An 18051-nucleotide genomic window follows, 5' to 3' on the forward strand; every position below is an offset into this window, starting at 1 on the left:
CCCTGTCTCTGTGTACTCTTGGCTGTCCTCGACTTGCTTTGTAGACCAGGCTGGCCTTGAACTCATGGCAATCCACCTGCCTCTGCCTCCCAAGTGCTGGGATTAAGGGCGAGTGTCACCACCGCCTGGCACAATTTAATTTCTTATGTGCCTTTATGCCGCTATTGCTTTTCCAACTGAGATGCCTACAGTAGGGCCACAGTCCCAATTAGTGGGAGACAGCGCTCAGTGGAAGGTTTGCCATGTTGCCCACTTGACCGTCTATAGGGTCAAACCATTGCCTTCCCCCAGAGTCACTTCATTCTTCATTTGCTCAGCAGATTTACCCAGCACTTGTACAGTATGCGACACTTGCTCCAATGAGGCACAGGGTATAGCATGCACTTTGTATTCTGTGGACCAGAGGTGGGAGGTGGGATGTGGCAGGTGTGGGAGATGGGAAGGATAGAACACAGAGAATATGAGAGGCAAAGGAGAATGGAGATGGGAGAGACAGGAGGGGGAAGATGGGGAGGGAGGAGAGGGAAGGCGGAGGGAGGGAGAGAGAGGGAAGATGGGTGGGGAAGATGACAGGCACTAAGTTCAACGACATAAAGATAGTGAAGTGGCTCTGGAGGAAATAAGCTGTCAGTGAGGTCTGGGAGTTCTTGGGGATTCAGTTTTAATAGGAATGTGGAATGGGTCCTCTCTGCAGAGCTGGTCCGAAGTGTGAGCTACAGGAGGAAGAATGGCTTTGAAAAGGCTGGAGGGAGCTAGCTCATCCACTGGCAATAAATGATGCTTCAGGTATTTAAAGCTCCTTTTTCTGAGTGAAAGGGGCATCATAGGAAGACCATACAAAACCCCCCAAACCACAAAGGGGTTTGTCAAAGAAAGAGAAAGAGATGGGGCTGGAGGCATCTTGAGCAGTCCATGACTTTAAGGAGAGGGACAGACAGTGTGCTGAATAAACTTCCTCCTGGCCCTACATGCATTGTTTCATTTCAGTCTCTCTCTCTGACATGAGCGTCATCTTCCTTGGTTAATGGCATTTCAGCAGGAGGACTGAAGGCATTTTTCTGGCTCCAGTCTTCAAATAGGTCCGGGAGCTTCAGTGAATGTACCAGGCAGCACTGCAGATGCCCAAACACCACTGTCTCAAACGCTAACTTCTACGGACAGGCACTCAATAATATGCCACAAGACACATCCTCTTCTCTGTGCACGGGTTTGTGGTGAGATGGAAGAAAACCGGGCTCAGCAGTTAAGAGCCCTGGTTCTTACAAAGGACTCAGGTTCAACTCCCAGCACCTCCATGGCAGCTCACATCTGTAACTCCGGTCCTAGGGGTGACATCCTCTTCTGGCCTCTGTGACACTAAGCATGCATGTAGTGCACAGATGTGCGTACATTCAGGCAAAGCATTCACACACATAAAATGAATTACAAGAACATCTGGCTTGCTTGGGCAACACCTGGCTTGCTTGGGCATCTCTGTTTGTACCAGGTCCTCCGAGTGTCATATTTTAAAAAGAGTCACTCTAGGCCATGCCTGCACGACATTGTGGAACCCTTTCTGTGGAGGTCTGCTTCCTCTTTCATTTTGACTAAGATTTCATAAAACCAACAAACTGCTAAGCAACTAACGACAAACACAAACCAGATATGACACCCTCTTCATTAGAATAAAAGGTTTAATAAGAGTTCCAAGAGCTCCATTAAAGATGAGGTCTAGACCTTGTTAGGCTTAGAAAACTGACTACAGTTATTTTTCACATTTCAGGTGAAGTGCAAAATGGTGAAATATCAGTAGACTTGGGGAAAGCACAGGCCCTTTGTACTAGACGTGTAAAGGGGTTTTCAAAATGCTACAGCTTGAGGCACCGGATATTAAACTGCTGGGTAAACTTGGAATTCTGATGTCATCTCACCGAAGACAGAAGTCCTTTTCAAGTACAACATGAAGTCTTTGGTTAGGAGGTCTAGAAATCTTTGTGTGAGTCAAGGAAGACGGGGCTTGCAAATGCCGAGGTTTAAAAATCACATGACCTTCAGATCAGGACAGAGTACGATGCTCAGGCAACAGTATAACCCACTCATGCACCACCTCATGTACAGCATATGCGGTCTCAGTCCCTCTACATGCAGTATGCTGGCCTCAAAACGATCTTCAAGACACCTAAAGATTAGCCTGTACTTCACTCATCTATCTATTCTAAAAGTGCTTATGATGTATGAGAAGGAAAAGTGTGGCAGGAAATATAAAAAATGCAGGATCAAAAAGTTAACCAACACGTGGTTACGCAATATCTGTACTTCCTTTCTTCCTCATATTAGACTCTTATTCGGCAGCTGTTATTTTCCCTCAGTAAGCATTTAGGGCACTTGGGCAGAAGTCTGTGGGTGTGGCCAGCGGGAAGCTACTGGAAGCTTTCATTGTGTATTATGTTTAGGCATCATCCTAAATTTGCCTAAAAGGTTAAATGATAAACGAAAGTCTAGTACAGTTTTGAACACTGGCTTACACAGGTAGGGCAAACTATACTGTGTTTTAAAACTATTCTGGACTGACAGTAATGAACCCATAGGTGGGTGTTTCCCCTGACCACCTTCGCTGACTCACTTCCAAGTTGTCTGGGCATCCACATGGGTAAGGCATAGTGAGGAGGCAGCAGCGCAAAGCCTGGCCCAAGGAGTCCACTGGGATGAGGGTGAGCACAGGTCCCTGAGGCCAGCTTCAGGACCACATGGAGGCAATACTGAGAGGGGCTCACAAAGTGCTTTCTGGTCACAGGGTGAGCATCTTAGAGACCCGGTAATGGCACTTCTTAACGACCGGCCTTGGCATTGCAAAGCCTCAGCTCCCTCGGTGTTAAGACTGTACCGACACACTGAGATGTACACTGTTGACTGGGAAGGATGGCTTCACCACCAATCAGCCTCATCCGGGGCAGCAAAAGGCCAATATGATAAATACATTCCCACAATTCCACATGGCCTTTGAAGGAGCCTTTAGAGGGCACGCCTATCAAGAAATGGCTTCTTGTTTTGGAGAGTATTCAAATCAGTTATACTATGGCTGGTAACACAACAGGAGATGAGGGTTCAAAGTCATTGGAATGAGAAATCTCTTCTTGACCAATTCCACAATTCCATTATCAAATTCCCCTGTCCTGGATCCAGGGTCCAAACCAGGCAGAGCTGTACCTCTTGTACTCAGTTGAGCAGGGTGGACCTGTACTGTGTAGCCAGGCTCATGGTTCACACAGCAGCAGACACATGGGTAGACAATAACTTCAAGAGGTGCTTTGCTTTTCCTCAACAAACTGGGCAAGGGGTCGACTCATCTTAGCTCCATAAAAAGTAAAGAGCCCAGCCCTAAACAAAAAAGATACTTTAAGACAAGCCCAAAGAAAGTGACACTGAATCTATACTTAAAAAAAAAAAAAAGACAAGATAAGACAGACAGTAAATACGTCTGCCTCAATATTAACCTAGGTCTGCATCCCTTTCCGACCAGGTATCCATGCTGAACACACTCCCCATTGTCAGGGGCCTTGAAAGGTCTGAAGGAGGTCTACTCCTGAATTGCATTTGCTAACTAACAGCAGAGATGCATGATGCATTCGGTCCCCTCAGAGTTGAGAAGTGGACAGAAATTCCATTATCCTCGTTTTACCATGGGACAATGGAGGCTGAGACGAAAAGGCCTGCCTCCCAATGGAGGCAGCATCCATGCTTCCCTGTGGGCCGTGGGCATCACTGCCATGCGAGGAGTCCTGCTGAGGAGCCCTCTCCGTCTCTCGTCTGGAATCTCTCACGTGCCGAGTTGATGGGCCCGGGCTCAACAGCAGCGGGAAGGCTGTCTAGGACACATATTGGCTGCTGTCCCCTCCTCTCTTCTCAGTAGCATCTTCATCTTTTTGAGACAGTTACATTAAATGGGTGTGGGGCTAGTGTTAGACCAAATCTCCCAGTCATGGAGGGCTTCTCGGAACCCTCGGGTAAAGCAAAGGTGAAACTTTGCATGAGGCTCACGAACACCAGGAATAATTCCATCTTTGCCAGCTGCTCTCCCATGCACACCCGCTTCCCTAAAAGTGAGAGCAGGGAAGGGACAATTATGACATATCCTGTTCTTTCGTAGCTGGTGTCTAACTGGAGTCTGTGGAGGGTTTAAAAGCAAAATTGCCACATAAACCACGGTCTCCTTCAGTTTATTTGACCACGCTGGTTCACCTTTGACCTCCTAGTCATAGAGATGGGAACTAGGCATGGATCTAGAGCAGCCGCCACCCTACCTTCCTACTTCCTCACCTTCCCTGTCACCTGGAGGACTACGGGGAAGAAAGTGAGATGAAAGTTTCTGGAACTTTCTTGTTACCACAGAAAGCACTCTGTGTGCCTTAGTCTAGGAACCTAAAGAAAGACCTGACTCCCGAGCCTAGCAGATGTGGGGGTGTGGGGTGGGGGTGGGGGAGGGTGGCAGGAGGTGGAGGATGGGGGAGCTGTAACATGGTAGAGGCGCTTGCTCAGAACTGACCACCTGAGTTCAATCCCAGGGACCTACATGGTGGAAGGAGAGAGCTACCTGCTTTGAGTTGTCCTGTGAGCTACACGTACGTGTTGGGGCATCTGTCTCCCTCACTGCCACAAATGCACACATAAAGTAAGTAAGTAAATAAACAGTAATGTTTTAAAAAAGTTGTTGTTAACTCAATAGTTCCTAACCTCCCTGCTTTTCAGGCCCCACAGAGCCTAACAACCAGGAAGAGAAGAGCTCTAGTCATAAAGAAGCAGCCCGGCCCCGCCCCCTTCCTTCCTTCCTTCTTTCTCCCTGAGGATAGAACTGGAGCTCACACACGCAAGGCAAACAGAACACTGCACTGTTGAGTAACCTCTGTCCATAGTTCCACTTTTGGTTTTATTTTTTAAAGAAAAAAAAAAAAAAGGTAACTCAGTAGACAAGAACCAGTTCCTTCAAGCTGTCTTCTGATCTGATCCCTATACCTACCCTCACATATATACATCTCCAACATGCACTGTTGGAAGACCCTGCTATTAAGGCTGCTGTGCCCCCATGTCTGGGTAGCTCTTCCAGCTTGGCGCAAAATGGGGGACTTCCTTTGTCAGTGGGGTTTCCTCTTTTCTGCCTGACCTTATCTGAAGAGCGCCTCTCGGCACAGATGCTTGACCTTACTTGGAGGGTGGCCCTGCAACAGAGCCTCTTACAAACACTTTGTGACAAAGCATATGAGTCTCACTCTTTCCCCCTGACCATAGAATAATTAGGTACTGTGTCTTTCCTACCCTAAGAACCCTTATACACCTCATCTCTGAAACAATAAAATGAGCTGCCTCTCTGAACCTGATTCCTGCAAGTTTTCTCTGTTGTACTCAGAGCCATCCAAACCCCATTTGTCGCTTCTGCTCCCTTTGTCCTCGTGGGTAGGTGGCCAACACCACTAGGAGAAGGGAAGACCACAATACACACACACAGACACACACACCTGGGAGAAGGAAAACCACAACACACACACACACACACACACACACACACACACATATACACACACACCCGATAATGATGAATTTAACACCAAATATTAAACCAGGGTATAACTGACCTATCCCAAAAGGAATAAAAGTTTCTCTTTTCAAAAGTTGTCCTTGGTCATCCAGAAATCGATCAGGGCAGAAGTCATCTGGCTTCTCCCAAATGGCTGGGTCTCTGTGTACTGACCACAAGTTGGGTAGGACCACTGTGCCTTTAGGAATGGTGTATCCTTGGAGGACTGTAGACAACAAGTGAGAACCAAGTCAGTGCCACCCTTTCGCTAACAAGCTCTTCAAACCTCACTGTGTGAGGGTGAAAATATTTACCCGTTTAACACTGTAGTCGGCTGAGACCAAACTCTGAGGTGCCTGAGAAGGGAGATAAGATTATATGAACTAGGACTTTTTCTCTGCTCTACCCAAGACCCAACCTGAGACAGGAGGAGTGGGGCTAGGTGTTGAATCAATGAGCCTAGATAGACTGTTAAAATCTTGGGTGCTGCTTACTGGCTTGCTTCTTATGAATTGCTCAGCCTGCTTTCTTATAGAACCCAGGATCATCAGCCCAGGGATGATACCACCCACAATAGGCTATATACTCCCTGTCCCATCAATCATAAATAAGAAAATACCCTATAGCAGGGTTTCTCAATTTGTGGGTGGAGACCTTTTTGGGAGTCCAACAACCCTTTCACAGGGAGCACCTAAGACCATCAGAAATATCAGACATTTACTTTTTAAAAATTACAATTTCTAACGGTAGCAAAATTACAGTTACAAAGTAGCAACAAAACTAATTTTATGGTTGGGAGGTCACCAAAACATGAGGAATTGTACTAAAAGGTCCCAGCATTAGGAAGGCGGAGAACCACGGTCCTACAGGCTTACCTGCAGCCCACTCCTACAGAAACATTTTCTTAACTCAGGTTCCCTCTCCTCAGATGACTTTAGCTTGTGTCAAGTTGACATAAAACTATGCAGCACAGAATAGGGAGGCAAACTAAGATTAAAGCTCTGCAGAGAACTCAGCTCCCAGTACTACCAGCTGGCAGGCTAAGCGGTATGCTGCAGGTGCTCTCTCTTCACTGGTGCTTCTAATGTGTACCCGGGGATGCTTCCAGAAGCCTTAAACTTGCCCTCCCCATCAGCCTCTATCTCTCTGCCTCTTGGAAACAGAGTTGTCCCTGAAGTCACAATTCTCCTACCTCAGTCTCCCAAGGGCTGAGATTACAGGTGTGGGGCACCCCGCCTTATAAAGGGGAAGATTAACGACACTGTGGACTCCACCATGTGGACAAATGTCCTAGGTTAAAGTTGGTGACCCTAGAATCAGGCTAGAACATTCCCACTTTTAAATAACTACACTTAGGTTACAGAATTGTAGAAACCAAAGGGGGCTAACTTCTAGCCAAAATGCTGAGTTCTACATTTACCCTGGCTGCTCCTCTGACATCTAATGACAGACTACATGGGTCACTTCAATGCCAGTTTCTTCTGCAGGACAGCTGACTTGAAGGACAGCGTCATCTGAGTTGTTGGCGTAAGTATGCGTGCCCTGGAGGCTAGAAGACTCCCAGTGGTGACTACAGTGCCTGAGCCAATGATGGCAGTTAAGGGTCGAAATAACCCCTGACCTAGCTCTGAGGTGATCACACCCCCTCCCCACAGTCGGAGGAGGACTTCCATGAGGGGTGTGCAGCGACAGCGGATCCAGACTTGCCTGTTTCCTCTGAGGTCATGTGAGGAATGGCGAGCGGCACCACCATGGATAACCTCTGTACCTCCATGATGGTGGCTTCTGTGTATGGCATCTGGGCCTTGTCTGTGAGGGAAGGTACTCGATCATGACCAATGACTTTTTCAATTTCTTCATGAACCTTTTCTATGCAAAAGCGAAAGAAAAAAAAAAAAAAAACCACAGGAGAGTTGAGTCAGCAATGTTATGCAAGCTTTACCCACCAAGGGATCAGCTGGCAATGGTGGCCTGATTTGGGATTGGTAGACAGGACAAGCCATTGGGGGTGGGGCTCTGGCACACTGGGGCTTTGGAGGAAAGCAGAATAGACCGGGCAAAAGAAACCGCACTCTAGACTCAGGGGCACACAACATTAACCTCTCATGTGACTCTTTTAAGCACTAACACTTTGTGAAAGTCCAAATTAATACCCAACAAACCCCACCTTTGGGTTTGCTATATATATAGTTGAGAACAGCCCTCAAAAGCCTGTGGTTGCAGGTCTGTTCCCTACAGTGGTGTCATTATGAGGGGGAACCTTGTGGGAAGATTTAGGCTGGGGGGTGTGTCCTTGAACAGAATGGCTCTAACCATGGCACTTCTGGTTTTTTCCTGCCCCAAGGAAACTCCTTACCACAATGCACTGCCTTACCACAGGCCCTGCTGCAAGAGAGCCGACTGCCCACAGACTGAAGCCACGAGCCCAAACACTTCTCTCTGGTCACCTAATTACCAGGCATACTTTGTCACAGCTTTTCAATGCTTGTCAGCACTAGGTTTATAGACATGTACCCCTCACCCACCTGGATTTTTTTTTTTTTTTTTTAGTTTTCGAGACAGGGTTTCTCTGTGTAGCCTTGGCTGTCCTGGACTCACTTTGTAGACCAGGCTGGCCTTGAACTCACAGCGATACGCCTGCCTCTGCCTCCTGAGTGCTGGGATTAAAGGCGTGCGCCACCACGCCCAGCCCACCTGGATTCTTGATATTTCAACATTTTATAAAATAATAAAAGCTGTTGTTTTAAGCATCTAATTTTGGGGATAGTCTGTGGCTTAGTAGTAGCTCGTTCAAGTAGGTCGCCACCATGACGTCTGTGGTAAGAAAAAGAAGACAGAACCTTCACGGAGTTCACCACTCCATCCCTGGCCTCTCTCTGTTCAGTCTCTGTAGCAGGACACTTGTAGCTGGGTATTTTGTAGAGAAACCCTTAGCTCACAGTTTCAGAAGCTCCTCTTTGGTTATATCATAGCATGGCAGACAGCATGGTGGGAGGGAGAGGTCATATGGCAAGAAGGAAACCAGAGGGGCCCCGGGGGGCGGGGGGAGGCAAGGCCACCTATTTTACACTAACCCATTCTTATGGGAACTGACTAGGTTCCCATAAGTACTACATTAACCTGTTTGAGGATGTGAGAGAGAGCGTGGGAAAGGCATTCAACCATGCCTTAATATTTCTTCCTTTACGTACTAGAACTCCTCAAAAATCTTGGGGTCCAGACTAAGCTTTCTCAAACTCCTATGACTAATTACCTTGCTGCAGGTTATCTCAAAGGTTCTATGGCCTCGATGTGACACCACTGAGGACCAAACTTGTAGTATATGAACCTTTGGGAGATACTTTCAAATCATACCATGTGACAGCACATGGCAGAGGGACTATACTAAACACGGGGAACACATCCTGAGGTGTATCCCCAGCGAAGTAGTTTTATGCTGTGGGATAACACTTTGGTCAATCACAGACCACATCAACAAGCATGGTCCTGTAAGGTTATGTTGCCTAGCGACCCTGTGGTTACCTTTGTTTACGTGTACTCTGTGGTGCTTGCATAATGATGAAATCATCTATTGACATAGTCTCAGGACATGTACCCATTACCACGTAACATGGGTGTTAAAATCAGATAGCCCTGGCCAGCTGACTTTAGTCAGAAGGAGATCAGAGTGGTACAGCTCCCTGGCTCTGAAGATGGAGGAGATGAGGACCAGAAGTTGGAAAAGCCAGAGACAGCAAGGGAAAGAATGTTCCTCTGGGGCCTCCAAGATCAGCACAGCCCGGGCAACACCCCACCTTTACGCCAGTGAAGCAAATGTCACACTTCTGACTTGCAGCAAATTCAGGTTTGTTTAAGTGACTAAGATTGTAGTGAACACTTAGGGCTGAGGTAGAAACCAGTGTCTCACGCTCCCCTATTGACCTAGCATTTGCTGCCACTGCCACCCGCCATCTCCTGGGGCTAATGTGGCTGTTCCAGCTATGACTTTCACTGACTGTTTTGGACTTGTATTCTCCATTTTCACAGCAAGATGAGCATTATGATGCCCTTAGCTCTAAAACACTGACTTCCCTAACCATCCCTTACTCTCACAGATTTCACAGGGAACCGGACTCCAGAGCTGGAAGCATAGGCAAGCAAGCGATGGCACTAGCCCATCTAGAAATCTGAGGCTTCACTATTCATGTCTTAAACTCCCTATAAAATGCAGGTGTTCGTTTTGTTTTCCCAACCTGGAGCCCTGAGTACCTGGAGCCAGCAGATTACGGAGGCTACTACCTGCCTTTACCCTGAGTAAAGAACAAATCTATCAATTACTTTGCACGCTGGGGTTCAGTGACATATACAGCAGGCACCAAAGCAGAGAGTTGGTCGTGGTGTCGGTGCCGGCGATGAAGAGGTCCCCGATGATGTAGAACAGGTAATCCTCGGTGAAGCTGCTGCCGCCACCGCCGCTCTTCCTCTCCTCTGCCATGTGCAGAAGGTACATGTCTATGAAGTCCTGGGGGTTGCTGGCATCCAGAGACTCCTGATGCTCTTTGATGATGTTTTTAAGGAAACAGGTTATGTCCCTTTCAATTTGCCTGAGTTCCTTAAATGGTCCAAAGGGAAGGTAGTAAAACCAGGGGCATATGTTGATGAGGAAGAGCTGACTGTGCAAGCAGATTTCTAACCCCCGAGACATGAAATCCAGAACCTTTTTAAATTCCCTGTTGGTGTAGTCAAAGCGCTGGCCAAAGCACAGGGAGCAGATGACGTTAGAGACGGCATTGCTGATGATTGGGAAAGGGTTGAAGGGGGCGTCGCCGTGCTTTTCCATTTCTTCTTTTACGTACTTGAGCTCCTCAATAATCTTGGGCTCCAGGCTAAGCTTTCCCAAGCCAAAATGGCGAAGGGTCGAATGGGAGAATTTCCTCTGCTGTTTCCATATTGGACCATAGTGTGCAAACACAATCCCTGCAAAGGACAGAGGGGAAGGTGAAAGCAAAGCCTGGGAAGAGCAAACGGGACCTACCAGGAGGTATATTTTGTATTTCCAAGTCTCCGGATCAAATGCAGATAAAGACAACCAGTCAAGTTTCATGAAAAAGACATTTGTTTCCAATAAAAGCTGAGTCTAAATTAGGATAATTTTCTATAAAGTTGTTAATATTTATTGTCACTTCTGCTAAAATGAAAAGCAAAGGGTTTTGAAGCCTAAACTTACTATACACTTAAATAGCTTTATATTTCAAAACAATAGATTCAGGCTTAGAAAACCTTCCAAACAAAAAGCACCCATACTCAAAGCACACATCTTCCAAACGCTGTGAATGGAAGTACAGCCACAACAGCAGACGGACACACGAGCAGAGCCCACGCCATTCTGGCCTCTGGCACAGTGCTGGCTACCGCAGCCGACAGAGCTTGTGCTCACCATGAGCATCAAGAGCTACATCCTATCTGATCCTAACATATCCGTCTCCCAACACAGGACTCAACAGAGCTGCTCCTGGAGGTGCCAGCTGTTACCAAATGCTCCTGACTTCCTGCCACCCACTTCATCCCTCTCATTTCCAAGGTCTCCTTTATCATCTCAGCCAGTTCTCCTTCCTGTGGGGAGCAGATGAAGTCCTGAGCAAATGTGTGTTGCTGACATGAGCATGGTCATGTTAAGGACCCGGATGTCTCACACTAAGAAACAGCAAAGCCTCCCCCCTCCCGCCCCAATCAGGTTCAAAGAAATGGCAAAGCCTTCCTCTGGTCCACGTGTGGATATGTTCAGGAAGTACTGGGTGCAGCGTCCTCCTTCCTGATGCTGACAGCCTAAAACTGCTCCTCCATAGAGACCTCCTAGCAAGATGAGCTGATCCTGCCTCCTTTGCTCCTCTGTGTGCAATAACCCTGCCTCCTCGGCTCAGAAGCATAAAATAAATGCATTGAGATTCCTGGAAGCTGGTTGTGCATCCCCACCGCCAGATCCCAGCTCTACTTCACGAGTGTCTGTCCTTTCTTCATTTGTCCCTGGCCCTAGTTGGGTCAACTCCAAAGCTGTGCAGGTCACAGCATCTCTCTTCCCACACACACTGGTTACTTTTCTTGTTGCTGTGAGCAAATACCTTAAAGGAAGTTCCTTAGGGAAGAGAGGATTCCTTTGGCGTCTGGTTTGAGAGGGGACAGCCCGCGGTGGCTGGAAATGTGTGGCAGTGTGAGCACCTTGCAGCTCAAGTGTTAGCTTGCTTGCTTAGACCTTTGTCAGGAAGGAGAAAGTTTGGACTAGGGGCTAGACTGACTTTAATCCACACTGAAGGCCCAGGGACCGGCTTCCTCTGGCTGGGACCCACCCTCTAGAGGGTCTAAAACTTCCCCCAAACACTATCACGATTTAGGACCAAGTGTTGAAACACACGAGCCCATGAGGGACAGTCCACACTCAGCCCACCCATACCATGCTCTGAATCCTTATCATGGGGTGTGGGGTACACAACTGCTAATAAAGAAAGGCCTGGTTCTGTTGTTGAGTTCTTTCATACTCCAAGTCCCTCTATAAGGTGTCTTCCAAGGGTGGGGGTTCAGCTCAGCAGTACAGTGTATAACTAGCATGCAAAAAAAGGAAACAAAACAAATCCCAGGGCTCAACCCCTAGAAACAGGGGGGAAAAGAAGCATCTCAATCAATATAAACATTTATGTAGACAAATGCATGGGTGAATATGGACTTCCTCCTCCAAAACTTTACAGACATCAGTAAATATCTTCAGGGGTGCAGCGATGAGCCATAAAATATGTAAATCTTCACATAAATAGATGTATGAACCAGGCCTGACTGGGCTGCCTGCCTGTCTTGCTGTTTCATGTCCTGTTTCTAGCAGCTTCCGTGTCTGTGTTTATGTTGGTTAGCTGGTCATGTTTACTGCTCTGAGAACACGCCCCTCCCCTCCTCGGGACTTTCCCTCCTGTGTGCAATCACCTCTTGAGAGATTTCACCTGCGAGTGGCATTCCTGTTTTGCTGCCTATAAAAAGGCTCTTTGGACACTGAATAAAAGCTGCTGCCACTGCTGCTGCTCTCTTAGCACGAAGGACCCACTGTTTGTGTGTGTGTGTGTGTGTGTGTTAAATCCGCAGTCCCTCGCCCTTGACTCAGTACCACGGTGGCGTGGGCACCACAAATAGACACTGCCAAATTATTTTAAGTAGGTTAAGAGTGGAGCAAAAGTACATCCACAAGTATATAAGCATCATCTGTTTAAAACAGCTGCCTGCTTGGTACTTGCAAATTTTATTCTTGCCACTAGAGGGAGGAAATGTATCTTGTGTGGTTTTCATTAGTGGTTCTGTGATTGTCAGTGTGGGTCACAGAAGCTTCACACACGCGGCTTTCTTATTCAGGAGTCACACTACTGCATGGAGATTTTCTTCCTATATATTTTAAATGCATAGCCAACTTCTTCTCTCATCATGTGTTGTGTTTTTTAACTTTTAATGGTATTATTTATAAGCATAAGTTTTAAATTTAAAGATATCATGTGTGAATTTAGAAATAAATTTATTTATTGTGTGTATGTGGCTGTGTGCCATGTGTTCATGTGCATGCCTGTGGGATCCAGAAGCAGGCACTGGGTGCCTTGCAGCTGGAGTTAGAGGTGGCTGAAAGCCTCCTGACATGAGAGCTAGAAATTGAAGGGTCCTCTGAAAGAGCGGTATGTGCTTCTAACCAGTGAGCAATATCTCCAGCCCTCATGTTGATGCCTACACTGGCCTTAAAGTTACGTCAACCCTCCTGCCTCGGCCTCCTAACTGCTGAGACTAGAGGTGTGTGCCACTGTGCCTGTCCACGTCATCTTCATTATGATTTGTGCTGTATGTCTTACTTTAGAAACCCTTTTCTACCAGAAATTCAGAAACACGCCGTTTTCTTATAAAATTTTAAGATGTTGACTTTGAGAACAGATTTCTGTTTGTTTTTTTTTTTAAGCATTTATTTTTATTTCTGTCTATGCATGTTTTATCTGAATGTATGGATGTGCACCATGTGTGTGCCTGGTGCTTACAGAGACCAGAAGAGAGTGTTGGATTCCATGGAACTGGAGTTACAGATGGTCATGAGCTGCCATGTGGGTGCTGGGAACTGAACCTAGGTCCTCTGGAAGAACAACAGCAAATGCTCTTACTCACTGAACCATTTCTCTAGTCCCCAGGTTTTGATTTTCTTCACGTTTAATTCTCTATGATTTGCCTATAATTCCTATAAGTGAACTATAAATCCAAGTATGTTTTTCTGTATAGATAACTGGGGTGGGGATGGGGATGGATAACACGTGTAGGCGGGTACATGAGGAGGCCAAAGGAGGGGTTTGGGGTACCCCACTCTCTGCCTCATTCCACTGACTACCTCCTGCTGAATCAGGAGCTCACCCCTACGCTGGTAGGCAGAAAGCGGAAGTGATTCTCCTGTCTCAGGCCTTGGAACACAAGCCAGAAGGCTGGTCTGTTCACTGCAGCCTCTGGCTCTAAAGACAAGGAGTTGCCACTTAAACTGGGTGAAGGATGGGAAGAACACTGGAGGTTGACGCCAAAGATGCATCTCCTCATCTTCCTCCACTAGCGGACACAGCAGCTGGGTATTCTTGGTTCAGATTTCATTCAGAGTGAATTTTAATCTACAAGCATCTTTCATGGTGGCTGTCATATGCCCATCCTGAACCCATCTCTAGCCAAGAGGCCAATTAAGATGCAGTGTAGTCCAGAGCAATCATGTTCTATTTCCTGCAGAGGCTGGAGCGGTCTTAGGAACAAGAACGAACTATACTCTATACAGCGTTCAAATTCTCCCTGCGTTTAGCCCAGTGCTCGCCGGTCTCCCTAGATCACAGGTGCCTCCAATTCCAGGGCCTTTCTGAGGCCATGAAGGGGGCAGTTTCCATAGGAAAGTAACTAATGGAGAAAAGGAGAGGATATCAAAGTGTGAAGTCAGGGGCCACCCTCCTGAATGGAAGCACATATGCCACTCACAACGAAGTGATGACTTCAGTCTTGGACTTCGGTGTGTAAAGACAGAATACAGGATTGACAGGTGTCTGCAGAAGGAGATACATGTGGAGTATGGGAACAGAGCGGAAGTCCTGGGGCATAATAAATAGGCTATTTGAAATATCTATCCTCTGCCCCCGCCCCCCAAATTAGTCAATACCTTTTGTTTTGTTTTTCGAGACAGGGTTTCTCTGGACTCACTTTGTAGACCAGGCTGGCCTTGAACTCACAGCGATCCGCCTGCCTCTGCCTCCCAAGTGCTGGGATTAAAGGCATGGGCCACCACACCCAGTTTTAGCCAATATCTTTTAAATTTAACCTCAGGCAAATTCTTTAGACAAGAGCAGACAGCAGCCACATTCTTTGCCAAAATATTAGCAACCAACACATCCAGTTCAATAGTCTCCTAGCTTAGTTTCTGGACGTTCTTAATGAAAAATATCTTCCTATACTTTTGCAATGGAAAGTCTCTGGGTGAAAAGAATGTTTTTCCTCCTTTTCTAACATGGCCAACATTTAGAAATGTTGGGGGTCAGACTTCAGTGGGGAGACCTTATCTGAGACAGAGAAAGGAAGACTAACAGGAGGGTGGCCCTGGTTTTCATACGTTGGTACCCCCTCCCTCACTTTCCTACACGTCTCCCACTTTAATCTCGCACTAGAAGCCATGCCTCCCGCTCCTCTCCCAGGTCCTGGCGCAAGGCTGGGTGCAGGTAAGCAGGAGCAGGTGGTCACGTGCAGCCCCAACCGTCCCGGGGGTCCGGAGCCCACAGCGCGCTCACCCTTCTCCTTGGTCAAGATGGATATGAGCGGCATCTGCGGGCGGTCACTGAACACTTCTGACTGCTGCACTAGCGCCTCGCGCACGCTGTGGAAGTCGCTGAGGACCACCACCAGGCGGTGGCCGATGAAAAAGCTGAAGACTTTGCCGTAGACACCGGCCAACTTGGCCAGGAACACGTGCTGGCCCACGGACTCCTTCTGGCTGCCCGAACCCAGCCAGTACTGCAGCCGCAGGAAGCGTGGCACCAGCAAGTGGCCGAAGTTACCCACGAGTGGCCGGGGCGCGGGTCCCGGAGGGATGCCGCATGCGCGCTGCCACCGCAGCCAGACCCAGCCTAGCAGTACCGCCAGCCCACAAAGCAGCAGCGCCCCTGCGGCCGCCGACCCCTGTGGCCCAGCTCCGGGCAGCTCCCCAGCCACGGGACTCGGGTCCCCGGGCGAGGACATGGTGTAAGTGCGGCCGGCAGCTAGCTCCGCAGCAGACGCACCGTGCTGGCATCTCGCTGGCGGCAAGGCTGGAAGGTCAGAGGCGGGGTAGGGCAAGGCGCGCACCCCGGATTGGCTGAGCTGCGTGACCCTCTCCGTGTCCTCCAGTCAGCTGCTCCGGCGTGGGTTGGGGGCGGGACGTACTACCAGACACCCGGTGGTCCCAGGCAGATGAAGGCCCAGGGCAGCAGAACATAGCTGTCCCAAACCGTTTTTTTGTTTGTTTTGTCACGTTAGTGCTCTAGGCGTAGCAGGCTCCCCCGAGAGTGAGAGCTTTCTGTGGGTTTCTGCACGTGGCGTGATATATCAAAACACAGGGAGGGAAGGCTGACAGTTTAATTTATTGGCATTAGACCAGACCTGAGATGCTGGGCTCATAATAAAACATGTGATTTGTGGATATTCCAACAACTCGGTCCTTGAATCTGCTATTTGATGTCTCCTGAGTGATTTACCTTCCTGCCATTTACAGGTCCAATGCTGGTGGTTTCTTGGTTAGGCCCTAAAATTGTCAAGGTTATACCAATTTTTTATTTCTACTTTTGACAGCCTGAAACTCCTTATGTAGACCAGGATGGCCTCAAATTTGGAGATCCACCCGCTTCTGCCTCCAGGCTGCGCCTACTAAAGGCATATGTACCATGCCTGCCCAAAGTTGAACCATTTTTTATTTCTCTTTATTTTGTCAGCTGGAGATCAAATGCTAGGTCTTGCTCGTGCTATTGAAGTACTCACCCCCCCACACACACACATACATTTTGAACACTATGGTGCATTATAAAAGTGGCCAAAGCTTGAAGGATGCTAACTTCTTTTCCTATTGTTGTTTATTTTTCTACAAACAAGTGGTGTCATTCAGCGCCTGGCGGGTTGGCCTGGGTTCTGCGACAGGAAGGTTGGTCCAGGCACTGCTTGCCTGTGGACGAAAACAGACATCGGGATCAAAGGTCCCAATGCCCTGTTTCTCCCTTGGGGTGGGAGGTGGGGGCGGCGCTAGAACACTTTAGGGTGAGGCCCGTCGCCTGGGCGCTAGGCCAGGTTCCTGGTCTCTCTGAGGAAGATGGAAAATGAGTTTTCCATGGAGTGTTAGACAGGTTGGCTCTTTCAGAATGAGACTGCAGGTCTCAGATGGCAGTGGAGACTCGGGAGCTCCACGAGCCTGTGATGATACCAAAGTCTTAGCTCATTGTTTGTGTAGCTGTGCTAAGCAGAAGAAGCAGGCAGATGTCCGAAACTCGCTGGCAGGCAGGTATGGTGAGACACAGGCCTGGCAGTGCTTCACAGAGGTGGGGGTGGGGTAGGGGGATGGAGGGGCACAGGGGTCAGCACTGAGCTAGCGACAGTGGTGGAGCAGACTCCAGGCAGCTGCAAAGGCAGTTCTGGCATTGCTGCCCTCCCAGAAAAAATGGAGTCTCAGACAGTCATGATGTAGGAATGGCAAGCGAGAGAGCCCCTGGAGCAAGCCAGCCAGCCATTATTTATAAACCTTGAGCAATGGGGAGGGGTTTCGAGGGTTAGCGTGTCTGATTGGATAGGGCTAAGGATGCCAGGAAGATACTTAATCTACATACCGTGGTACAGTACCTCATTTATATGCAGTAACATGGGAACCCTATCACAAGAAGGAAAAAACAGCATTTACTTAGTCTGCGGATGAGAGGATAACTTCTAGGTACAATTAGAGGTCATTTGCTGGAGGCTAGGATCTTCTCAGCATAGAGTGGGGTACGTCCAGGAATTCCCTGTGCTTGTACAAGTTCCTTATCAGAAAAGGGTAGGATCTGTAATTTTCCTTTACCCGATCAGGTGGAGTGGGAACCCTGCTCTGAGAAAGGGAGTTCAACCTTCATAGACCAAGTCTACAAAAGTCAGACTTCCACCTTATCCAACAGAGTCCCCCAGAATTGGGCAAGCTGAAGCCCAAGCTTTCTGTTTTCATGCAATTTTTGACATATTTGTAAAATATACAGATACTTCCTTCCTCCCTTCTCCCCTCTGCAAACTAAAAAGCCCACTTCAATTTTCTGTAATTAACCACTATCAGATTCCTCTGTGTGTGTGACTTTTAAAAAGGTTATTAAGTTAAGTTAAAGACATTATAATTTTAATTGCTACTTTGTTGTCTTGGACTGGGTCTTCCTGTAACTCACAAACAATCTGGCCTTTAATTTGGCAGTCCACACTGTGACTTTTTAATTGCTTGTCTGGCAGATACTCTCCAAGAT

At 47.8% G+C, this 18051-nt stretch overlaps 1 protein-coding gene across 1 annotated transcript; it reads right to left on the minus strand.

Moving 5' to 3' along the window:
• Positions 1–3567: 3567 nt before the first annotated feature.
• Positions 3568–15787, minus strand: LOC127206337 (cytochrome P450 2U1). The gene is made up of 5 exons (XM_051165624.1): positions 15340–15787; positions 9866–10504; positions 7256–7417; positions 5607–5774; positions 3568–4073 (listed from the first exon to the last, which is right to left on the minus strand). The coding sequence occupies exons 1-5, from the start codon at positions 15785–15787 to the stop codon at positions 3895–3897; spliced, it is 1596 nt and encodes a 531-aa protein (XP_051021581.1). The 3' UTR covers positions 3568–3894.
• Positions 15788–18051: the final 2264 nt, after the last annotated feature.

This window comes from Acomys russatus, chromosome 23 (assembly GCF_903995435.1).
Source record: "Acomys russatus chromosome 23, mAcoRus1.1, whole genome shotgun sequence".
Classification (NCBI taxonomy): Eukaryota; Metazoa; Chordata; class Mammalia; order Rodentia; family Muridae; genus Acomys; species Acomys russatus.